Source organism: Aspergillus ambiguus, assembly GCF_047715705.1.
Source record: "Aspergillus ambiguus strain CBS 117.58 unplaced genomic scaffold BDV59scaffold_5, whole genome shotgun sequence".
NCBI lineage: Eukaryota > Fungi > Ascomycota > Eurotiomycetes > Eurotiales > Aspergillaceae > Aspergillus > Aspergillus ambiguus.
In genome coordinates this window covers 729,510-751,752 of record NW_027395518.1, presented here as the reverse complement: position 1 = coordinate 751,752, position 22,243 = coordinate 729,510, and the positions used below count along the sequence as shown (strand labels likewise).

The 22,243-nt window shown below is 53.9% G+C and overlaps 9 protein-coding genes across 9 annotated transcripts; 3 read left to right on the top strand and 6 right to left on the bottom strand.

Moving 5' to 3' along the window:
- Positions 1-446: 446 nt before the first annotated feature.
- BDV59DRAFT_199452 (uncharacterized protein) lies at positions 447-784 on the top strand (the record flags this gene model as incomplete). The annotated part of the gene is made up of 2 exons (XM_073693370.1): positions 447-608; positions 677-784. 2 exons carry the CDS (start codon positions 447-449, stop codon positions 782-784), a joined length of 270 nt encoding a protein of 89 aa, XP_073551008.1.
- A 316-nt stretch (positions 785-1,100) lies between these two features.
- Positions 1,101-3,253, bottom strand: BDV59DRAFT_172383 (uncharacterized protein). Its single transcript, XM_073688710.1, has 4 exons — positions 2,882-3,253; positions 2,341-2,804; positions 2,176-2,235; positions 1,101-2,048 (listed from the first exon to the last, which is right to left on the bottom strand). The coding sequence occupies exons 2-4, from the start codon at positions 2,544-2,546 to the stop codon at positions 1,334-1,336; spliced, it is 981 nt and encodes a 326-aa protein (XP_073551007.1). The 5' UTR covers positions 2,547-2,804; positions 2,882-3,253; the 3' UTR covers positions 1,101-1,333.
- A 1,142-nt stretch (positions 3,254-4,395) lies between these two features.
- Positions 4,396-6,498, bottom strand: BDV59DRAFT_130916 (uncharacterized protein). Its single transcript, XM_073686969.1, has 3 exons — positions 6,082-6,498; positions 5,694-6,019; positions 4,396-5,626 (listed from the first exon to the last, which is right to left on the bottom strand). The coding sequence occupies exons 1-3, from the start codon at positions 6,323-6,325 to the stop codon at positions 4,871-4,873; spliced, it is 1,326 nt and encodes a 441-aa protein (XP_073551006.1). The 5' UTR covers positions 6,326-6,498; the 3' UTR covers positions 4,396-4,870.
- Positions 6,499-6,671: 173 nt separating this feature from the next.
- Positions 6,672-9,084, bottom strand: BDV59DRAFT_199449 (putative signal transducer; the record flags this gene model as incomplete). The annotated part of the gene is made up of 2 exons (XM_073693369.1): positions 6,672-7,138; positions 7,194-9,084. 2 exons carry the CDS (start codon positions 9,082-9,084, stop codon positions 6,672-6,674), a joined length of 2,358 nt encoding a protein of 785 aa, XP_073551005.1.
- A 1,647-nt stretch (positions 9,085-10,731) lies between these two features.
- Positions 10,732-14,602, top strand: BDV59DRAFT_130901 (putative RNA binding protein Jsn1). Its single transcript, XM_073686968.1, has 3 exons — positions 10,732-11,076; positions 11,137-14,449; positions 14,503-14,602. Exons 1-3 carry the CDS (start codon positions 10,835-10,837, stop codon positions 14,506-14,508), a joined length of 3,561 nt encoding a protein of 1,186 aa, XP_073551004.1. The 5' UTR covers positions 10,732-10,834; the 3' UTR covers positions 14,509-14,602.
- Positions 14,603-15,053: 451 nt separating this feature from the next.
- BDV59DRAFT_199447 (MT-A70 family) lies at positions 15,054-16,337 on the top strand (the record flags this gene model as incomplete). Its single annotated transcript, XM_073693368.1, has 1 exon — positions 15,054-16,337. One exon carries the CDS (start codon positions 15,054-15,056, stop codon positions 16,335-16,337), a length of 1,284 nt encoding a protein of 427 aa, XP_073551003.1.
- Positions 16,338-16,675: 338 nt separating this feature from the next.
- On the bottom strand, positions 16,676-17,675 carry BDV59DRAFT_130881 (ubiquitin carboxyl-terminal hydrolase). The gene is made up of 2 exons (XM_073686967.1): positions 17,558-17,675; positions 16,676-17,498 (listed from the first exon to the last, which is right to left on the bottom strand). The coding sequence occupies exons 1-2, from the start codon at positions 17,607-17,609 to the stop codon at positions 16,798-16,800; spliced, it is 753 nt and encodes a 250-aa protein (XP_073551002.1). The 5' UTR covers positions 17,610-17,675; the 3' UTR covers positions 16,676-16,797.
- A 114-nt stretch (positions 17,676-17,789) lies between these two features.
- On the bottom strand, positions 17,790-19,015 carry BDV59DRAFT_130878 (putative mRNA decapping hydrolase). The gene is made up of 3 exons (XM_073686966.1): positions 18,893-19,015; positions 18,141-18,797; positions 17,790-18,066 (listed from the first exon to the last, which is right to left on the bottom strand). The coding sequence occupies exons 1-3, from the start codon at positions 18,969-18,971 to the stop codon at positions 17,831-17,833; spliced, it is 972 nt and encodes a 323-aa protein (XP_073551001.1). The 5' UTR covers positions 18,972-19,015; the 3' UTR covers positions 17,790-17,830.
- Positions 19,016-20,933: 1,918 nt separating this feature from the next.
- BDV59DRAFT_172371 (ribonuclease H2 subunit C) lies at positions 20,934-22,015 on the bottom strand. The gene is made up of 4 exons (XM_073688709.1): positions 21,781-22,015; positions 21,651-21,728; positions 21,400-21,599; positions 20,934-21,349 (listed from the first exon to the last, which is right to left on the bottom strand). Exons 1-4 carry the CDS (start codon positions 21,911-21,913, stop codon positions 21,308-21,310), a joined length of 453 nt encoding a protein of 150 aa, XP_073551000.1. The 5' UTR covers positions 21,914-22,015; the 3' UTR covers positions 20,934-21,307.
- Between the last annotated feature and the right edge of the window lie 228 nt (positions 22,016-22,243).

Genomic DNA, 22,243 nt, shown 5'->3' with positions numbered 1-22,243 from the left:
ACTTTCACTTGCAGATCTCCCTATGCTGCAGAATCTCCCGGAGCCGACAGCTTGTCTCCTGGAGTTCATCCATACATACCATTCCGAAGAAGATTCCAAGGGGGTCTTGCGTTCTGCATTCTCTCCCTCCTCAGGATACAAGTCGCAAAACAAACTGGCTATCAATCCCAAACGAGAGGCCCGTCAAAGTTTCATCCGCCTTGTCCCTTGCGGCTGGTCTGCCCGATGTGGATTGCACGCGGATTGTGTTACATTCGACGAACACGTCGATGGCCTGCTTCCCCTGCATACCTGCCCACGTACCCGGTAGAGTACACACGGTATAAGTACAGGGCCATCCCACGCGTAGACTCATTCGTACTGTAGGTAGACTCCCGTCAAATACGAACTTGAACTCCGACTTCCCTTGCTTCATTTGAACAAAAAAAAAAAACAACCTCCCCAAAATGCGTCCACACTTCGTCTCCATCCTGTGCCTGTTCGCCACGGGCATCTACGGCCAGCAAATGGCCGGGAACAACCCCGTCGACACCGGAAACAGCTTCTGCTACGGCGCCCGCGCAGCGAGTGCGGCTGAGCTGTCATGCGGAGAGCTCGCCACGCCCATGGTAGGGATTCCAGGCCTAGATCTTTAGAAGAGGGAAGGAGAGCTGTGCTAACGATGCTGCGGTAACAGTATGCCGAGGGCAAGGGGTACCGGTGCTGTATGAACGAGGATGTTTCCGATAAAACTGATAAGTTCGCCGACAAGATGAAGCTGTACGGTGACAGGGATGGGAACTAGTTGTAACGAAGTGTCTTTCTCTCTCCTTTTTTTGTTATACATTTCCTGGAGTCGGGAGTCAGCTGGATTCAGGGATGGAGGGTTCCAATCAGATTTGATTTATTTGGGATGTTCTCCTGCTCGCAAATATATATATATATATATGATTATAAGCGTCATACTACCCGTGTCAGGCTTCGGTCTACTCCATACCCCAGTCATGCTCTTTTAGCCTCATGTCGACTGGAGTACTCTACATCGGTTCGGCCCGGCACAGACCGGTGCAGGTAGGTTGCATTGGGGTCATTCCGCTTTAGTATTTTACACTACGAACGGCCATTGGTGTGGACGACTGAACGGTGAGGAACCGGCAACGTCCTCCGAAGACTAGAGATGTCTGAATCCGTGAATTAAAATCTATCTAAGACCGCTGAATCTAAGGCTCAAAAGAAAGGTAGGCCAAGTGCTCCATCATCCATAACAACATACGCCTTCGGGTAATCCAACATTTTTTACCCTTCAACAATTTCCCACCACACGATGTATCTCGTCAGATGAGTGATACATACTTCACGCAGACACCTGACGAGGGGACATTTCCATGGCATCGGCTGTGAGGGTCTTCTCGCTGGAACTGTCGTTCCAGAGAGAGCTATCGGCCGGGAAGATTGAACCGCGAGTCGAGTTGATGGGAGAGCCTTCCTCGACACGGACTTTCATGTGAGGCACGACTAAGTCCAGACCTTTGGCGCCGTTGGCACTGCTGGAGAAGTTGGGGTTATGACGAGGGGGCAGCGGCCGATGCGCAGGGTCATGAGAGTAGCTCATGGACTCCGAAGTGTTGCTGCTAAATGACGATGCCATGGTCGAGGGGGTGTGGATGAGCGACGGCATCGTGGCCGGGGCGCTCATGAGCGTCGATAAGCTAGCACAACTGCGGTCCGACCGAGACCGACGCACCGGTAGAGGCACTTGGCTGCCATGGAATTGAGAGAGATATTGCCAGGCCTCGGATGACGCCAGCGGACTCGTACCTGAGCCCACGGGTATTACGGGCTTCCATTCGGTGGGGTCCTGATCCGTCTTGGAGTCGTTTGATTCGGAGGGTATCCGGACGGCCGGGGTCTGCTGGACCGGGAATTTTGTGGGAGTCATGGGGGCGACAATCGTTCGTGGAGACATAGGAGGAGAAGCAGGAGGAGTGGTGGAGGAGGAGGAGGAGGAAGACATCGAGCTGGGGGAGAAAGAGGCGGCGAGGGGTTTATGAGAGTCTCTGCGACGGCAGCTACGGGTGGAATGGAGTCAGTCAGATGATACGGGGAATGCACCCAAGAGAAGGGAAGGGTTTGGGATATAAATAAACTAAACGAAGTGGCGTTCGTGGATGAGATAAGGGGAACAAATCATCTTACCTTTCACTGCAGTAGAGGCGAGAGTTATCGGGAGCGGTGATTTGTCTCTCGCACATGGCACTACACAACAAAGTTAGCGGCACCATTCCTGATAAGAGAACATGACCAAGAGGCAAGGGTGAAAGCAAGAGTTGAGTGCACTGAGCATGATAAGAACAGACGTACCAAAAATTGAGGAAGCTAGAGGCCATCTCGGAGGGGCAGTCGTCGTCTGGAGGACAATTGCGGACGAGGCCAGAGCCTAACTTAGAGATGGAATGGTTCACAAAGGAAGTGCCTTTCCGATGTAGGGCAGGACGTGCAGGTCTGGCCTTGGTTGCGTTGGAGCCCGAGGCAGAGCGCCGGTGATGAGAGAAATGGCTTTGAGTCATGGATGGCGGTGAGGACCGGGGTAGTAGATATATGTAATCGATAGTCTAATCGCTGAAGATATGGAAAATGGGGCGTCCCCGATCGATCCTATCAGAAATGGCGCAGCACCGGTACCTTGCGTCTCTTCGAGAAAAAGACGCAGTGTGGAGTACGCGGTCGATCCCCAAGGTATGAGGGATTTGCAGGAGGGACACCGAAGTAATTGTCTCAGTAACGTTGGGCTGGGAGGCACAGGAGAATGATAAGCGTTGTGTTATCTGTTGTGGGACGGAGTCAGCCATGTTACCCGCAGTGGGGAGATAGGCAGACCGTCCGCAATGAGGGATAGACGAACCTATAGAAAATGACGAAAGGCCCCCCGAGAGAGGCAGAAAAGCCTCACAAGAGCGTTTGGTGAAACGAATGAAAGGAGGTATATGCAGGGAGACAGACGGGATGTATGCGGGATTTCTGTCTGGTCGACGAGGGATGTATATGAAGACCAGAAGAAGAAGATGGAGAAGCAGAGCAAGTCAGACAACGAGAGAAGAGTGCATGCAGAAAAAGAGAGGAGCAGAAGAGGAAGACGAAGAAGACGATGTTGGAATATAAAAAGAAACGTAATCGGAGCACGTCAGGCAAGAACGGTCTAGACTACACAGCGAGCCTGAGGCAGCGGCTTACCTCACCACTTGACGTCGCAGTCCTATATTTAGTTTCGTTGACCCAACCAAAAACAATGACAAAGTCTTCAGATTCTTCACTCTCTTATATCATACATTCCCAACCCCATGAACTCTCCTGATAACGACATCTCCTATCATCTCGACCTTTTTTTCCGTAACCGACCGAGCCACGCTTATCGGATGCACTCGTGTCTTGGCTGCCACGCGGGGCTTTCTCTCCCTCTCTTCGGGCATCCATACCCGTCAGCTCCACTCCTCCACCTCCCAGAGTCTAGACAAAATGTCTGTGTGTCCGTCTAGGCTTCCGAGTCTGCAGTCATGAGAGAATCTGTGCGGTCCGATCGACATCTGTCCAGATCCAATGAGAGAGTCCCGCCGCATTTGCCCGCCCCTTAGCAACTTGGATCGGATCAGCCATCAGGGACCAACCCTGGTCAAATTCGATGCTGAAGAAAGAGAGGGGTTAGTGCGTTGACCGTACGGAGTAGAACACGGCGGGTTCGATCATTGCGGGTGTTTCCATCGCCTGTTCGTACATGACGCCATAAATCCCTCGAAACAACAGAGGTCGACAATGTCGAGTCCGATTGGATACCCGGCAGAGCAACAATGAGACTGTTGAACCATCCAAGAATAGTACGTCGGTTCTATTGATGATTCTATTATGATGACCAAGGGAATTCAACCGGGTTGACGGGTTGCGGGCCATGATGCGGTCAAACGTACACCAATACCTAATGGAAAACAACAATCACGACAACTACGACCCAGAATGTGGAGTATTGAAGAGTTGACTCAACGGCGGATCACAATTCCCTCGACCCCGTGCCACGGATCGTCCGGACCCCCGCCACAGTAGTCGTGTGTTTTTTCCACAGTGGATCATTTGAGTAAACAATTCCGCATTAGTTCTCTGGCCGTTGCACTTGCACCTAAATGGTCCATAGGATCTAGAATGACGATAATGTCACTCCCTCGGCTGAAAGCCTCACTTTCGTCTGTTGCTCCGACTTCATTTTGATCGGGACTGGCTCTGCAGATCCACGTCCCTCTGCCTGACGCCGTGTAATCACGCGTCGGAGCAGGTTGCAGCAATCGCAGGTACCCTGTTCTCGCTGAGGCGGTCATACCATCGCCTCGTTACTCTCTCAAAGATGGATTCCCTTTGGGCGCGGTAGTAGCATCCTGCCAATCGCCCAATCAATCCTCGCGACATATATCTTCGAACGCACGCAACTCGCCCTGAATGTGAAACAAGTCTGAAAACTTTGACCTTACACTCTCAGCAGGGTCACACAATGAGCTTCCAGGCTTCCCGGCGGCTTCCGCGGTTGGGCCCAGGAAAGCTGTGCAGACAGGTTAAACCTTGTTCGGATGCGACGTTTACGTAAAGGACTGTTGACGAGATAATAGAACTATACGGCGTGCATTGTTGCAATTGTTGGCTGTCATTTGCATATACCCGTAGCACTTACACAATAGGGCCCCGTCCTATGTGTCTATGCATATCGGCTTAACCCTAAACCCGTATCTCTCTATTTTGTATACATATGGAAATATCATGCATGTCTGACTGCAGATTCATCAACGATTTATTGACTGTAAACTAGCTAAAATCGTTCATTCTATTACGCATCTATCCCTTATGACCCCAGGGGTCAACTACGCAGCAACTCATTCCTCAGTTTCCTCGACATCCTCGACATTCTTTCCCAAGTCTCATCTTCCTCGATATCTTCAATTGGCTCTCCCAAGTCCTCCAACAAACCATCCAATTCTTCAGTGCTTACCTCATTATCTGTCTCTTCATACTCCAGAGTATCCGTATCATCGTCACGATCACTCCCATTATCCGCCATAGAATCCACCAATCCAGAGAACGCCACGATCCGCTGTAGAAACCATTGCATCTCCAACAACCCCCACGAAGGGACTGGAAAATGCACTGGATCAGACGTTTCCAGTTTAAAGCTCTTTCCTGAGCAGATCTTCTCTTCCGCCACGTTATCCCATAGTTTTACGCCATTGATGTCTCCATCCACCGAGTCACCGTTCAGCGCCGGCCGTTGCAGTAGATCGACCACTGGCGGCGGTGTCGGGCAGTTCAGCCAGTAGAACTCAAAAGACGCAGATGAACCTACAGAGAACCAAGTCGGCTTAAGCGCAAACCGTGCCTGTTTCCACACGTCGCGGACATGTGGTGACATGCACATCATGTTGGAACAGTCCCTTTGGCCGTTCACGGCCCGCGCCCAGTCTCGCACCTTGAACTCGTCCCAGAAGAGCGACAGCATGTCCCAGAAGTCGTCTCTGGTCACGCTGGGCGCGCCACCGATACTGGGAATCACGTAGGCGACTTCCATGGGCCCGGTGGCTTTCGTCACCACACAAGTCCTCTTGTCTCGTTCGAGGCACTGCAGCGCTGTGAGCATTCGCACTCGGCGTAGAATGGAACGAGCAGGATTCAAAGGGTAGACTTGCCTCTCTTTCTTCATTCCGGAATGCATACACGTAATCTTCGTCGTTCTCCTCGTCCTCATACTCTTCTTCATCCCCATACTCTTGATCGTCTTCACCTTTTTCGGCCTCACCCTCACCCTCATCCTCACTTTCGCCTTCGCCTTCGTCTTTCTTGCCATTAAACGCGTCATCGTACTTTCGCTTCTCCCCTGACCCCTTATTTTTCCCATCCTCCACATCTCCCTCCGTCTCCGTGTCATCGTCGATCGCAGACAAATCGACCCCAAACTCCAGCTTCTCGGACATCACCGACACTGACCGACACTGCGGGACTGTCTGATCCAGCCCTAACTCGCCCTCAGCACCAAGCTCACTCGCACACGTAAAAGCAGCAGCCAGCTCCACTTACAATCCCTCAGGAAGCCAGTATCCAGCGACTTCAACACGATGCACAGGGCCGCCCGGCCTGACGGCTTCCGCGCCGTCTTCACCAGGTCCTGCAGTCGGCCGATTTCCGAAAACCACAGACACAGCCATGCCACCGGTTTCACCTTCGGGAGTTCCAGTAGGTCGCGGAGTTCGGTGAGGAGCTTTTCACGGTTCCTCTCACCGCATTCTTCCGTGACGACTTCGTTAACTACTGAGGGCTGCATGGCGGTAGGTTTACGGTCGTGCTCAAGGTAGTTGGATATTCTCTAGAATATGGAAGAGGGAAGGGTGCTTATGCTAAGTGGCAGTGACCGGATGTGATGACAGGATGAGAAGAACCCGACGGAGGGGAAACTGTCCGGAATACGTCAGATGGGCCTCTATCCTGCGTAACAAAGGAATAGTTGTATGAACTCTGGAGTGACCGCTCGGCGTCGACTATGAGCTAGTTGTGACTATGATGACCGCGTTGTAGACGGTTATATAGACTGCGCATGTGATATTGGCCAGGTGGAAACATTTCGTTTGGGTATCATAAATAAAGTACAGAATGTCTAATAGTCTCCGCCGCTATGCCTTGTCGACATCCATTGGATCGCTTGCTCCCGCTGCCACAGGCGTAGGCGTAGGCGTATCTGGAGGTGCAGGTGCAGGTGCAGTCGCAGGGGTGCTGGAGGTGCCGCCAGGTGCAGGGTTAGAGGATGGTGTTGGCGTCGGCGCAGGTACAGACGTGGTGGCTTTCGGCTCACCGTCCTGTTTGTCTTTCTCAATCGTAGGCCCCGTGCCAGGGGCGTCCTTCTTTTCGGCCTCCTTGGGCTCTGGGGGTGCGTTGGGATCGAGAAACCTCGCCGGCACGCCCCGGGCGGCAACTCCAGCTGGGGCAACATAGCAGCCGAGCATACCACTCCAGGTATACTTTTGGGCGACGGCCTCTCGGATTTGGTGATACGCGTAGGCGTTTGCGAAAGGAAGGGAAGTTTCCGGGTCGCGGTAGCGCGACGGGAGAGACGTTATGACACACAGCGACGATGAGATTTCTGTCAGCTTGTTAGCGATACATCATTCCCCTGTGGTGATTGCTTTCCGGCTTACTTGTTAGACGAGGTGGTTTCTTAGCATTGAAATATATGCTGAACTCGCGGCTTTGAGCGGTTTTGTCGTCGAAATTCTCCAGAACAGTGAGGTTTCGGCCCGTTTGTTCGATAACCGGAGGAGGCTGAGGAATCTGTGGTTGGGGTTCTTCTTCCTTCGGAACGACCTGCTGGTCTGTCGCTTGCTGAGTCGGTGCCAACGGCTCCCCTGAATGAGTCGCTTGGGTAGGTGCTTCGGGTGCAATAGGAGTTATGGGGGCAACAGCTGTTCCTTCTGGAGCAGATGGAACAGTTGTTGGTGATTTTGGCGATGGCTCCTTTGCTCCCTTGTCGGCGCTTTCTCTTTGCCCCGTATCCTGCTGAGACGGTGGCACTGTCAACACGTCCGATGCTGCGCCTTTAGTCGCACCATCGGGCTTTTCGGCAGTTTCCTCCGGAGCCCCTGTCTCTGGAGCAGATGAGGATGATTCGGCCGCCGACTGTTTGACATCCTTTGTTGCTGGTTTTTCTACACCAGGTTGTTCAGAGCTTGACGATGTAGTCTCGTTCTTTGGTGCCTCGCCTTGACTGACAGGAGCTGACTCCTTCCGTGCCTCTGCCGACACGTCCTCTGCAGCCGTCGAAGGCGGGTTCTCCTCTTTCGGGGGTTCAGTAGTAGGTGTCGGTGCAGCTTCCCCCCCTGTTTGTTCTCCAGATTTCTGAGAGTCTGCTTTCGGCGTAGCATCTTTGCGTACTGCTTCGTCAGGTGCCGGCGTGGATGATTGGGCTGGGTCTGGAGTTGCGGTAGTTGCTGCTGGGACAGGTCCATTAGTTGTATCTTGAGGTTTCGACCCAGTTTCTCTAGCAGGTACTGTACTCTGCTGGTTTTGATCATTGTTTTGTTTCGAGACATCTGCAGACAATACTGGATCGGTACGACTTTGAGAGATCTGAGGTGTAGATTGCGTAGGCGTCGCTGCGGTAGCTGCGTCCTGTGCGGGCTTCTGTTCCTTTTTGCTCTTCTTTCGTGCCGTCTCGTCTTTCTCCGGCTTTGGCGTGACATTGACCTTCCCAATACGGGTCAAGCGACCGTTCGTCCAAGTGGCAATCCCACTCCAATAAGACATGACCGGGCCCTCCAGACGGCGATTCTGCAACGCTTCGATCTTGGCCTTTCTCTCTTCGGCCTTCCGCTTCTCCATCTCCTCCCACCGATTTAGACTCTTGCTGTTGAGCCTTTCAACCCGCTCCGCCTCCGCAAGCCGTTCTGCCTGCGTCATCTCCTTGGGTTTGAACTGGGCCTTCCGCTTCGCAGCTTCCTCCATGGTGGCGATCAGCCGGATCCGCTTCTCCTCGCTATCCTTCAGGCGCGCATGTGTCATTTCCTTGTTCTGCATGGTCTGGCGACGAGACGACGACCGTGTCGGGCCTTCTTCCGGGGTTGGAATCCACGAGATCCGCTCGGATTTCTTCTTCGGTCGGGTGGCGGCGGACGGAACTTCCGACGGGGCAGACACGGCGGTGGGATCAATCTTGACTTTCTTGCTGGCGATCTTGAAGCGGAGATCCTGCTGGGCGCGGCGTTTCTTACGCTCAGCCCGCTCTTCTTTCTGGATCTGCTTCTCACCCTCGTAGTCGTCAGGGCGAGCGTTGGGGCCCTGGTCGTCATCGTCATCAGACGACGAGTCCATTCCCATGTCGTCTTCCTCGCCGCCGTCTTCCGCAGCATCCATAGCGAATTCATTGTCGTCGTCGACTTCCTCGAACAGAAGGGCTAGGTCGTCGTCGGCCTCAGCGTCCAGCAGGGCGGACATGTGTCGGCCGGCGGTGGCGCGTTTGGCGCGTCCCTGGATGAGGGACTCAATGGGAGCTTCATCTTCGGTTGACGACGGAGCTTCGTGGTCGTCTGCCATTCTGGGGGTGATTGTTTGACTTGGGTTGCCAGCGTTTGTCGGGGGCGTTGATGGAGAAGTTAGGAAGGCGGTGGCAGAATCCCGGCAATGACCTGAGTTAGTGCCTCAGGCAGGAACATAGGCTTGGGCTGTGGACGGTCTACGGCGTACGTCGTACGGGTCTGATGCTTTTCTGTACGGCCAATGAAGGATTGACGGAGATGAGGTTGTGATGATAACTGTGATTAAGCCCTGAGGATGGATCCATCTGATTGGGAACGGCACAAGTTTGACGGGTGCTACTGGCAAAAGTCGGATCAGGTACGGGATCCAGACATCCCTGTGGCTTGAAGATGGACATGCTGAAGACAGGTTTCATGGGGAAGAGAGTTTATCCCTTGCAGCAAAGTGTAATACACCGCGTCCCTTGCAGTAGGGTGGACAGAATATCTCCGACAGGATCCATTGAGGGCAGGATTGGAGGGTTTGTTTTTTGGGGATTCTTTGTCGACACCGCTGATGTATTATCGATGGTAATGAACTCGTACGGAAAAGCAAGGAGGATGACCGTCGATATGGGTCAACTCGGCATAGTGAACCCAGCTCTAATGGCCTGGTGGAATGCGGGGTGAATGGGATAATCAGAACCACTTCAGCCCGTTTCAGGATGGGAAAGATGTTCGTCGGGATATGTTTCAAAGAAATGAAGGAGAGCTGTCAGTAGGACTCGAGGTACTAGGTACTTGGGTAGTTACGGAGGAGACAAGAGACCTAGAGGTACTAGGTACCTACGGATAGTAGTAGTATCTCTCAGTAGGATGGACAGACACCTGACTAACACTCGACTTCCATCTTTCCTCCTCCTCTCTCTCCCTTTTCACCCTCTCCATCTCCATCTGTTCTCTCTCTCTTCTCTTCTTCTTCTTCTTTATTTCTTCCCTCCTCATTCTCTTTCTTTTTCGTTTTGTCGTGTTTCGCAATTAGAATCCGTCGCTTTTTCCCCCCAGTCCTACGCCGAGTCGATCGATCCTGTTACCAGCCACCGGGATCTTCACTGTCGCCGTCTTTGCCTCCCTCCTGTCTCCCCGACAATTCTTCCCCCTGGTTCCTCCGTTCGGACACCTTCACTGCTGTCTTCACGGTCTTTCCGGGCGGGTCACTGCGGCTAAACAAGAAGGTCAGTCCACTACCGAGATCGTGACGGATGTTTGCGTGTGGGTCGTGGCAGTCGGATCTGAACACTCGCCCGGATCATCATCCATCCTTTCTCTCTCTCTCCCATCCTTCCATCCCATCTCTCCTTCGTCTCTTCCACCTCCCAGCCTCCCACCTTCCTCTGACAGCTTTCCTCTCCAGCATTGATCGACCTGGTTCTCTGCCTTCCGTCCATCTTCCTCGCTCCCGTTCAGCTTACGTATTCCTTTCCTCCGTCCCGTTCGACCCCGCCTGCGAACGCCTTGGACAATTCTCGTCCTCTGCGGTGGAACGCACACATCGTTTGCTGATACTCGACCGGCGCCTCGACTTCACCATCCAACCACGCCTCAATCCCGTTTCCACGCATCTTTCTCCCTCGAGCTTCCCAATTTTAGCTGAACGATCGGGTGTGGCCCATATGGTTCTTTCGGTCTAATCTGCATCTCCCGACTGATCCGTATATTTACCCACTCTCAACCCCATCCGTTCCGACTTCCGTCATTGTTCAGGTTCACAATCAATACGTTGGGTAACAAGGCGCCTGCCTCCTCCGGGCAGAGGATTCTAATCTATAATGCTTCCCGTTTCACGACCCGAGGGTCATATGAACCTCAATTACATTCCCACCACTCAGCCAATGTCCGGCTCCTCAACGGGTCGCAGCTCTCCGAGTGACTTGTCCTCCTCCTCGGCCGCTGTCAAATCCCCGTTTGGCTCTTCGACTGGTCTGAATGGTGCCGCCGGCTCAATTGGAAGCGCGAGGCTCGGGGCTGGTTCCCCTTCTCATGACCTCGGCGCTCGCTTGTACTCGAAACGGTGCGTGCTTCGTGGTTCCCCATCGACGCGAACGGTTTCCAAACTGACCTTGATCATCAGCGCGAGAGAGATTCAAGCCGAAGAAGGCGTGTCTCCCAGCATCTGGGGTCCCCCGACCAGTGGCCATTCCACTCCACTGCGTGAAAATATTCCCGAGTCGCCCAGTCAGGAGGGTTTCCCTGACCTGATTCCCACCTCCAGTGCCGGCATGAATGGTCCGTCCCGTAGAGCCCGGGCCGGCACCGTTCCCTCGAGGTTCTCGCCCGTGGGCGCACTCAACGAAGTGAACCTGCAGCAACCTCTCATGCCGCAAACCACGCGTACTACCCCGTCGACAAGCCCCTTCCGTCCTTCCGGCGTACCCGGTATTGACACCGCCCCGACAAGCGCAACCACCGCTGCTGGCAGGAGCTCCGGCTCTCTTTCGCGCCTCCGAGCCGGCTCCATGCCGCAGCGCACGGGTTTCCTAGGATCTTCCAGCCCATTCGGTCCCTCCTTGTTCTCGACCAGCTGGGCCTCCGGACGTGATCGCGCAACGACTCTGACAAGCATCCGGTCGTCTGAGGGTCCCACCTCTCCTAGCCAATCTTCCTTTTCGAGAGATGGACTCACTGATGGCGACGTGAAAACGCTTGACTATTTGGGACTCGCCGAAACCCCGCAACAAGCACGGGCCAACCTTGTACGACCTTCGGTCGATGTTCTTCTCCAGCAACAGCAGCAGCAACAACAACAGCAGCAACAACAAACGTCCTCTCTACCTCCCTTGCTCGCTGAGCTGGCTATGATGAAAAACAACAATCGCATCCGGTCATACTCGGTCAATGCGAAGGAGAAGTATGCCGATGATGAGGATCTCGAGTATGAAAGCCGTTATTCGCAGCTTCCCTCGGGCACGGTCACTCCGTCTGCCGCCGCAACCGCTGCCCAACTGGCTGCCACCCAGGCCCAGATCCATCAACACAATCTCGCCGTGCAAGCTTTCGCGAACCATGCGTCGGTCAGTCGTCCCCGAGCCCGGACGGCAGGCATTCTCGAAGCCCCTCCGCAACGCGCGTCGATCCGCAACTATCTCGCCACTCCCTCGCGTCTCGACAACAGCTTCAGCGCGGCCGATCTCAGCTTGTCCGAAAATGGTGAATATGACGAGCTATCGGAGGCCGTTCAGATGATGCACTTGACCGGAAGTGGTGTTCCCAATATGGGCATGCGACCGACTGACATGGCGGATGATGGCAGCCAGGATGGCCCGACCCGGGCCCTATGGATCGGCAGTATTCCCGTCTCCACCACGATCACTTCTCTGGCTGCCATTTTCAGCCGATACGGCAAGATTGAATCGACTCGTGTCTTGACCCACAAAAACTGTGGTTTCGTCAACTTCGAACGTGTTGAAAGCGCTGTTCAGGCGCGGTCGATGCTCAACGGCACGGAAATTTTCCCGGGCGCTGGTCCGGTTCGCATTGGATATGCGAAAGTCCCCGGCACCTCCGCGTCTGGAACGCCTGGGGTGAATGGCCTCCAGTCATCTCCGACTCCGGACTCAAACGCCAAGGCGAATTCGGCCGAAGGTGTTGAGGGCCCTGACGCAGCTGCGGTTCCCGAAATCCCAGCTCTCGTTGACCTGCAGCCAGAGATGGTAGAGATCGTGCAGTCCCTGGGCGCCAAAGACGATGAATTGCAGAATATCACTGCTAGCATCCAACGCGCGATTGCCTACCAATCGTTCGAAGACGAGATCCCTCCCATTGCCGAGCCCACGCAAACGAGAATGTTCGATGCGCCCCGTCTCCGGGATATCCGTAAGAGAATCGACAACAATGTCTGCTCGTCCCAGGAGATCGAGGAGACCGCCATCGCGATGCTTCCGGAAATCGCAGAGCTCTCGTCGGACTATTTGGGCAACACTGTCGTTCAGAAGCTTTTCGAACATTGCTCGGAGCCGGTGAAGGAGCAAATGCTTGTGCAGATCGCCCCTCACCTGGCTGAGATTGGTGTGCACAAAAATGGTACCTGGGCGGCACAAAAGATTATCGATGTTGCTCAGACTCCTACCCAGATGAAGATGATCGTGGACGCTCTCCGGCCGTACACTGTACCTCTTTTCTTGGACCAGTACGGAAACTACGTTCTCCAGTGTTGCCTGCGATATGGTCCCGCGCACAATGACTTCATCTTCGAAACCATGCTCAGTCGTTTGTGGGAGGTGGCCCAGGGTCGCTTTGGTGCTCGCGCCATGAGAGCTTGTCTCGAAAGTCACCATGCTACGAAGGATCAGCAGCGCATGCTCGCAGCGGCGATCGCACTCCATAGTGTGCCGCTGGCGACTAATGCAAACGGGGCCCTCCTGCTCACTTGGTTCTTGGATACATGCAATTTCCCCCGGCGCCGCACGGTCCTCGCTCCCAGACTGGTGCCTCATCTGGTGCCTTTGTGCACGCACAAGGTGGCTTACCTGACCGTTCTTAAGGTTATCAACCAGCGCAATGAGCCCGATGCTCGTGATATCGTGTTGAAGGCTCTGTTCTTCAGTCCCGGAGATGAAGTCTTAGAAAAGATCCTGGCCGATCAAACTTCCGGAGCCACTCTGACATTCAAGGCCCTCACCATCCCCTTCATTGACGATTCCATGCGTGCAGAAGCGGTGGACAATGTCTCGCGGGTCCTCATTAAGTTGAAGGTCTCCCCAAGCCAGGGCTACAAGCGCCTGATGGATGAGGTTGGTCTGTCATCTCGCGGGGGACCCCGAGAGAGCCATGGACGGGACCATGCTTCTGGTACCGAGAGACAACATCGTCCCACCTCCCGGCCGGCGACTTCCAACTATCCCCCACAGCAACCCTCCATGGACCGGCCGTACAATGGACAATTCCCCCCTAGCATGCTTCCTCCGAACTTGGACAGTGGACGCCCCGTCGGTGCTGAGCAGCAGCCAAGCACGACGCAATTCGATCCTTATGTCGTTAATGGAGTGAATGGTCTGGGTTCAACGGGCGCCATGAACTCGCTGAATGGAATCGGTGGCCCTGGATTCGGCCAGGAGGCTCTGATGACGCAGCAGTACCAGGCTTATCTCGCGGCGCAGTCTCGGGGAGTGTCCCCCGGCAGCCTCTACCCTAGCCTTGGCGGCTCGAGCTTTGGGTATCCGGGCGGTACGCCATCCATGGAGAACCTCCGTATGCCGTCGCAGGCCGCTCCTATGACCGGAGCTCCTCAAATGAGCCCAAACTCCATGCTGAATCAGCCCGGCTTTGCGCCTCAGCAATTCAGTCCTGTCATGAGCACGGCTCAGATGTATCAGTACCCTCCCCAATATAATTATCCAGCTCAGCCGGCTGTCCCGGGACAGCCGGCTGGGGGACGGCGTGGACGTGTAAGTCAGCCCGGTGCGGACGGCCCGTTCAGATGCTAACACGGTTGTACTAGCGGTGATCTCATGTATGGCATTTAATCCGTCTTGACTTCAATTATATGTATAAAGGTTTACATTCTATCTCCCCTTTTGATTTACGTTTTCCTCTTGTTTATCCTTATTTTTCCAGGATACAGAGTAGTATGGCGGAACGACCCTGATTACATCTAGAGCGACGCTGGATCGTCTTGGAAAAGGGGAAGAAGAAATGGACGAAGGAAAAGTGATATTTGTGTTTTACTTGACTCTGTGGTCCGAGCATGGCGGTGTTTTGTCGAGTTGTTTGAGTTGTGTTGGATTCAAGACGAGCTACTACTACTATCATCAATTACGATTTCTGTTGACTTACCTTATGTATTGTCTGACATCATGTACTCGTGATCTAGATCGGTGGTTTAAGACTGACGAATTTCCTTGAGTCTGTTGGTGTAAGCCTGATGTTTATGTTTTGGTATTTTAATCGAGCCTCCTCCTCCATTATATATCGAGACCGACGTAGGATGAGCAGAGCCGCAACTCAACTTCACCCGAACCACTCCACCTATGCACACCATGGCACAAAACCATGCCAGACTCTGCCATTCTCTACAAGAATGCCGACAACACCGTTTTTCTAATTGACATCCCTACATCCATCGCCCTCGCGCAGGACCTGTCGCCAATACAGGCGGGGGTCACCACTCCAGGAAATCAACATGGAAGCGCAAAGCAGCGAGCACCTCTCCTCTCATCCGCGCCACTAAACAAACCATACCCCGTGTCCTCAGAGCCCAAAACGGACATCGCCCGCGCAAGACTCCTCGAGAGGATCCCGCCCGCGGAGCGCCTCTACCACGCGGATATCATCGCGCCGCTGGTGCGCGACGCACTGTGTGACATTCGCGCCAACCACCCACACATTCAAAGCACCTGGTGTCTTCCGCGCCTGACGGTTGAACCCGTCCCCGACGAGCCCCGAGACACGGCCTACCGGCCTTCCTGTCTACCCGGGGATTTCCCGCTCCTTCTCGACGAACCTGCCCCCGGCGACCCAACCCCGGTGATCCTTGCCCCGGGCGCGCACGCCAATCTCTTCGCCTCGTCGTCAGACGTGTGCCATGCTCCGACGAGGAACCCCTCGCCCGAGCCGGCGACCTTACACATCGCCCGTGTGTCCGCCCAAGATGACACCTCCGCGACCTTTACCATCCCGCCTCAATCCAGCTTCGTGCTAGGCAGGATCCCGCTCTCGCGGGAGGGTCGAGGGCCCCCGGTCCCGGGCCTCCCGGCCACGAGACAGTTCGATCTCATCCTCCTCGATCCGCCATGGCACAACCGGTCCGTGCGGCGCAGTCGGCACTACCGCACGCAGTCCTACCGCGCGGGGGACACACTCGCGCAGAGCATGGGGGCCGTTCTCCGCGCGCATCTGCGGCCGGCGGAGGGGTCGCTGGCAGCGATGTGGATTACGAACTCCCAGCGGGCGCGCGCGGTGGTGGACGAGGCGCTGCGGGCGGCTGGGCTGTTCGTGTGCGAGGAGTGGGTGTGGGTGAAGACGACGGTCGAGGGGGAGCCGATGGTGCCGGTGGAGGGGATCTGGCGCAAGCCGTATGAGGTTCTGGTTGTTGGGCGACGGCGTGCGGCGGGGGATCCGGCGAGCGTCACGAGGAGGGTGATTGCTGCGGTACCGGATGTGCATTCGAGAAAGCCGAACTTGAGGGAAATCGTTGAGACGGTGTTTGCGGCGTCTTGGGGGCCTGGGTCTTCGGCGCTGGAGGTGTTTGCGCGGAATTTAACGGCGGGATGGTGGGCTTGTGGTGATGAGGTGTTGAAGTTTAACCAGGATACGTGGTGGATGTGCATGAGTTGAGGCAAGATGTGTGGTACTCGCAAGTGTCTATCTGCGAACGAGCCAGACTTCAGATTCCTACATCATTGCATATACATATGCCGAGTGTACTTGGTTTCCTACGAGCATGGTCCAAATGTGCGCGACAGCAGTTCCTGAAAGCGGGCCTGGAGAGGCAACATGATTCTGCTTATACCGGGCATGTTTTTGGATATTCCTCGCTGCCTCGTTGCACATTTCATATCGTTTTCGTCATGATGAATACATATCTCTGTTGGAGACTCAAGCTGAAGAAAAGGGTGGACTTGTTCAGCCCTTAAGATCTATCTACCATTGCCCTAACTTTCATTTTACCTGGCTCAAAACAAAACCCAAGTCCCCTCGACTCCTGGTTCCCATACTGTGTAGGCAGTTTTACGGCGACATGCTGACAAGGAACCCTACGGCCCGGCTAGAAAAGTACACACGAAACACAGTCCGACTAATCGAAGACCGCCCCCAAACTGACCAAGCTAAACCTCAAATCCGGATTCCCGGCCGCAGCCTCCGTCTTCAGGAACCGCCGCACGCCCAGCTCCAGCGCCTTCTCACTCAAGGCATCCTCATCTGCCGCGAGCTCGCCGCGCGCCAACGGCCCCCTTCGCCGGCCATCCAGCTCCCACAACCGGCCATCGGTGCCCTTGACAAACGCCACAAAGTGCAAGTCGACATCGTCGTCCGCCTGCGGCGCAGCAGTGTCGCCGCGCTTTGCCGCATCCGCATGTGCACTCTCCAACGCCTTACTCTCATACAGCAGGTCCGCGCGCGCCACAGGCTCCAGCGGCTCCGCCTCGCGCAGCAGGCCGTCCAGATCCGACCCGGGGATGACGTGCTTGCGGGGCTCGCCGTTGGAGACGGCGTGGAGGAGTCCGATGAGCCCGCAGGCGTTGCGGATCGTTTGCTTGAACCAAAAGACGGGCTCGGTCGGCCCGCGGCCGGCGTATTCGGGGAGTTGGCTATCCTCGGCGAGACGCGAGGCTTCGTAGGCCTTCGAGACGGGGAAGACGAGGAGGAGGGCGTGTGATGGGCGCGGTACGAAGGCGAGGAGATCTGGCTCGTCGATTGAGAATACGTCTGTGAAGCCGAGGGTGGGTGGGAGGCCGAGTTGGTGCACCAGGTGGGACATGACTTCGGGGTTGTTTTCTGGGGTGGGGTCAGTCAGAGGCGGCGTTTGTTGAGGATGGGGGCGGAGGGTGACGTACCAAGCGGCACGAAGGCCTTGTGCGTGTTTGGAACGTCTGGGTTCTCGGCCATTTTGTAGATGTCGAGAGGGATGGGAGTTGAGAAGGGATGTAGATGGATGGTTGTAGAGGAACGGTTAGGGAATGGAGGTGGTGAGGGGTTGAAAATCGGTATTGCGGGGTCGGTTTATCCGCGTGCTAGAAGGTGGCAGTCCACGCCTGCACTACAGTTTGAATATAAAATCATATGAATTCTCGTTCAGTCGTACGTCTCGTATAGATCTATGTCTAGCTTCAAGGCTTCACGCCCCGTTTCAGCGGCTCGTAGACGTTCGTCCATAGTTCACTCGCCTCCCCCAGGAAGTATGTCAAACTGACATCCGCCATGCTCGCGTTCTCGTCGCCCGAGAGAGTCTCCAACTGTGAAATGATATTCTCCAGTCCAAAGGCCTTGCCAGTGGCCTGTGTGCTGCCGGCTTCCAGCATGACATTGACCACATGGATGTGGAAGTGGTAGTATGTCGGTTGGTCTGTGATCGTAAGTATCATCCAAAGAAAGTTTCACCTATGAGAACACGGATGAAGATAGAGTCAAGGGGCTTACAATGGACGTAGAGTTTGAGCTGATCCTGCTCCAAGTCCGGATACATATGGACAGTTCCCTCAAGCAGTCGCTGTCGCAAATACCGCAACCAGGGGATATGCTTCTTCTTCAGATCTCGCAGACTCCAGATATCTCGGCGCTGGACAAGAGCGAGAAGATGCAGTGAGCCCATCGTCTTTCGATCCCAGTTCAGATCCGGCAGCATCAGGAAGCCATCCTCGGGTCCATGCCCGGCATCCCGCAGGATCACATCCTCCTGCTCCGTCCGACCCTCCAGGATATTAAACACCCAGTTCAAGCGGCCTTCCTCTCGCTTGGCGCTCATGTATGGCCGGATATAGTCGCGGTAGATTTCCGGGGTTTCCGTGACCATGCGGAGCACCTGGTCTGAGTATTTCTTAATGTGTTGTTCCGTGCACGGCCAAATCAGATTCAATTTGAGATCGGCGGAGGACTCGCTCTCTGCGTCTGAACCAGACGATGCCATGTACCACCGGTAGATGTCATTGTCGCCGAGATTGTTGACGCGCGTGATGGCTGTATGGAATGCGCGGAGGACTTCGAGGGTTTCTGCCGCAAAGGCGGCACGTTCAGCGATTAGGATCCCTTGGGTACCGTCGATTGTCCCAAGCATGGCAATGCGGCGGCCATTCTGATCTAACGGTAGGTTAGTAACGGTTTCCCTTATACTAGTATGCTGGAATGAAGTGAACAAATTGGGGTGGTGAGGGGTGTCGCGAGGGATGGTTGACCTTGTTTAAGGAGCTTAGTGATCTCAAACTTTGAGATCAATGTCTCAGGTACGGGCCTGCCGCTGCTGTTGACCTCCATAGGGGCGATCCTAGACTCGTAGAATGGGACAGGTAGATATTATGAGGTAAACACACGGGGGATGGATGATTTTACCCCAGATCCTGGTACCTGGCAGAATCCTGGGCGGTCAGGCATACTTTGCATGTAGATGTTGTCCGAGGAACGCTCCTATACTTACGTCTACACTTCGTACACTACTATAATGAAGAAGAGGAGGGTTTTAGATCATGGCTAGCTAGAGAGCCGGAACAAACGGCGGGCCGTGGACATGATCATGATCCATCTTTCTCATACTTCAAGGAGTCTCACGGACTTTACTCATATAGAAAGATTATCAATTCAATAATTGGATTATATTCAACTAGATCGTGACAGAAACCATTCAATATATATGCAATAGAGACCAGGAGTCAGCATAGAGCATGCAAACATGCAAAAGGACAATAGAGCTTTCTGGACGGCCTAAGACCAGGCTGCCCACAAGAGGACGCTGCAGAGTAACCAAATCCATGGTGGTTTAAAGATAGTCGTGTGGACTCTCATCCCGGCGTTCTTGCTCCAAGACATGAGGGGTGTATTCGTCTTGTTCTGGGATACAGTCAATATTCTTGTCGAATTCACAGGATCGAAGATTCCGGAGAAAGTCAGGCTATATGAGTAGGTGAGGCTGGTGTACTTGTAGTCCGCTCTCTGAAATGTCCTTGAGCTTCTGTCGCTTGTGAGAGTCAATGCTAGCGTGTCGTTGGTCAGAGTTCCTGCCAAAGACGTGGAATTGCCATATCCTAGCTGCTGCTGAGACGCTTCGTCATCGCACATAACGCCAGGCAGTAACATCCAGTTGCTGATCTCCGACGTGTCCATCTCATCATCAGTAGCATTCACTCCATACGCTGTCATGGCTCCCTCAAAAGCGACAGCGCCTGGGTTTTCCAAGTCCGGTGTGACTGTCACCTTCCACCAGTCCAGAATTTGCCGGTAGATATAGACACCGTACCAGTCTACATCAGTTGTGATAAGATGCAATTTGTCCACTGGAGAGCATTGACTGTATGACCATGTAATATTGGATACCGGCTGACTGCTTTCCCACAACTTGAGCCCGAGCGTGAAAGGGTTACTGGAGTTGGTGGCCACGTCCGAGGATACAAAGGCTAGCCCGAGCATGCGAACGGAACGTGATTCACCCTGGCAGTCATTGGAAACGCCGCCTGTCAACAATGTATATTGAAGAGTTGCTTCTCCGTAGTAATAGGCACCGGTTTCCGATGGTACCCCGTTCACTTCTACCCCAAGTTCATAAAGTGGAACGGCATCGTTGGTGGTCAGCTCGTGAGTCTCAATGCACACAGCTGAACCCCCCGAGCCGCCTGAGCTAGAGGAAGAGTCATCTCCTCCATCGCTACTTGACCCATCGCTGCTGCCTCCTCTCCGCGCATTAGTACCTGCAGTGAACAGAAGTACCAGTAGCAATGACTGGCACAGCTTCTTGCTCATCGTGGAGACGGTAGACAAGTGGCAAATAGAATCACTTGAGACCACACCGGCATTTTAAAGATCTCCCCCCAGCTTGCCAATGCTGTTAAGCCATCACAAGCTTTTCTTCAAGCGCTTATCCTGGAAGGATTGGGCTAATACAGAGTCAGTTGGCGCAGGCTTGCCAAGGCTCGTATTCTCGTCTCTGCGGACCATTTCTGGAGAAAAGTCACAGGTGTAATCTAGATTATATCATCTGTCCAACCAGCCTATTCCCTTTAACCGTAGCAAAATGGAGAAGCCTTTCAGTTGAAGGATCGTCCGTCATCTAACGTCGACGAGATAACATCAGTGGTGACCTGCTAGATCGGGTATCTAGCACCATCTCGACCCTCCGATCGCAAGGACATAGACGTTCTTTGTAGGTTGCGCATTGTACATAGTCATCTCAGTAAAATACGTCGAATGATGGGCGCTAAGACGAAACGCACGAAAGTTGTCGATACCCTAGTACGTGTGTACGCTGCGATATAAATTCAATCTAGAGCGTGGACGCTACCTAATGTTTCTCTTGTGACGCCACCCTATAGACATTTGAACATGCTTCGAAGCCCGGAATAAGAACAACAGAGTAACGTTCAGTAACCACGCAGACGTGGGCCTGGAAATAGCGACATTGTACGGCCCGAGCGAGCGGAGTACACTCCTCTAAGTTCTATCAAAGAGAGTATATGTACTTCTAGCAGGGCGAGCTCGGCGTGACTGATATTCCTGATATCGTCCATGGAGATGTGCCGACACCCATGGCAAGTAGCTTGTAGAGAATCACGCATTGCTGCGCTGAAATGCAGGGATTAGGCTGCTCCAGCATGCTCTATAATTCATGTGGACTGTTGCTTTTGGTCGCTAGGCTGAGTATGCATCTAACTTGTATCAGCATCCAGTCAATCCGAAGATTCAGCAACAGGCCTACCGCTTCGGCCAGCTTGATCCATTCTTCGACCCCCTTGACGAAAGGGTCATCCGGTGCTGGCGTGATTTCATGGCCCCATACCATAACTTCTACAAAGGTTGACTGTTGCTCTAGTACCTTAATTGGTTCCTCCGGCGCAGAATCATCGTTGTCTGCCCCCTTTGACGGAATCACGCGTTCTGTAGGTATGGCAACAACCCCTTGAGAGCAGGTAAGCGTATGTAAATACCAAATCATATGGGACAACTGACCTTCGTAGCCTTCCGGGACGGCAACGCGTCGACCGCGCAACTTGCGGCCACGAAAGTGGGCAGTCTGAACGGGTTGATCTTCAACTATGAGCATTTCACCGGCAATCGTAAATCGCCATGTTCAACTCACCTTTTTCGTCAGGGAAAGGAGTCCAGAATCGCTCCACTGACTTGATGGGACCATCGTGATGGACTCGGCAAGGGAGGATATTGGGCGTGCATTTGTCAGAAGTCGACTGGGGAGAGCGTTGTAGGGCGAACATGATTGGTCAAAGTTATACAAAGATGCCCAACGTACACACTGGCTTCGTCTTTTCTGTCGGAATAGGGTTGTGAGAGTGAGGGTTGAATAGTTGTTGGTTGAGATGGGGAAACGCGACGCGGAATGCGCGTAAAGTGGAAGAGCCAAAAGCGGTCAAACCCTTCGGGGTCGGGGTAGTTCTGCGTACATGCGATGGCTACACCACAACCAGATAATGGACATTAATTATACATAGAAAAGATTATGATTCTATTGCGAGGGTATTATAGCCGACATACTCTAAACACTAAACACTTCATAAAATAACTGTCATGTGGGTAGACCTTATGCT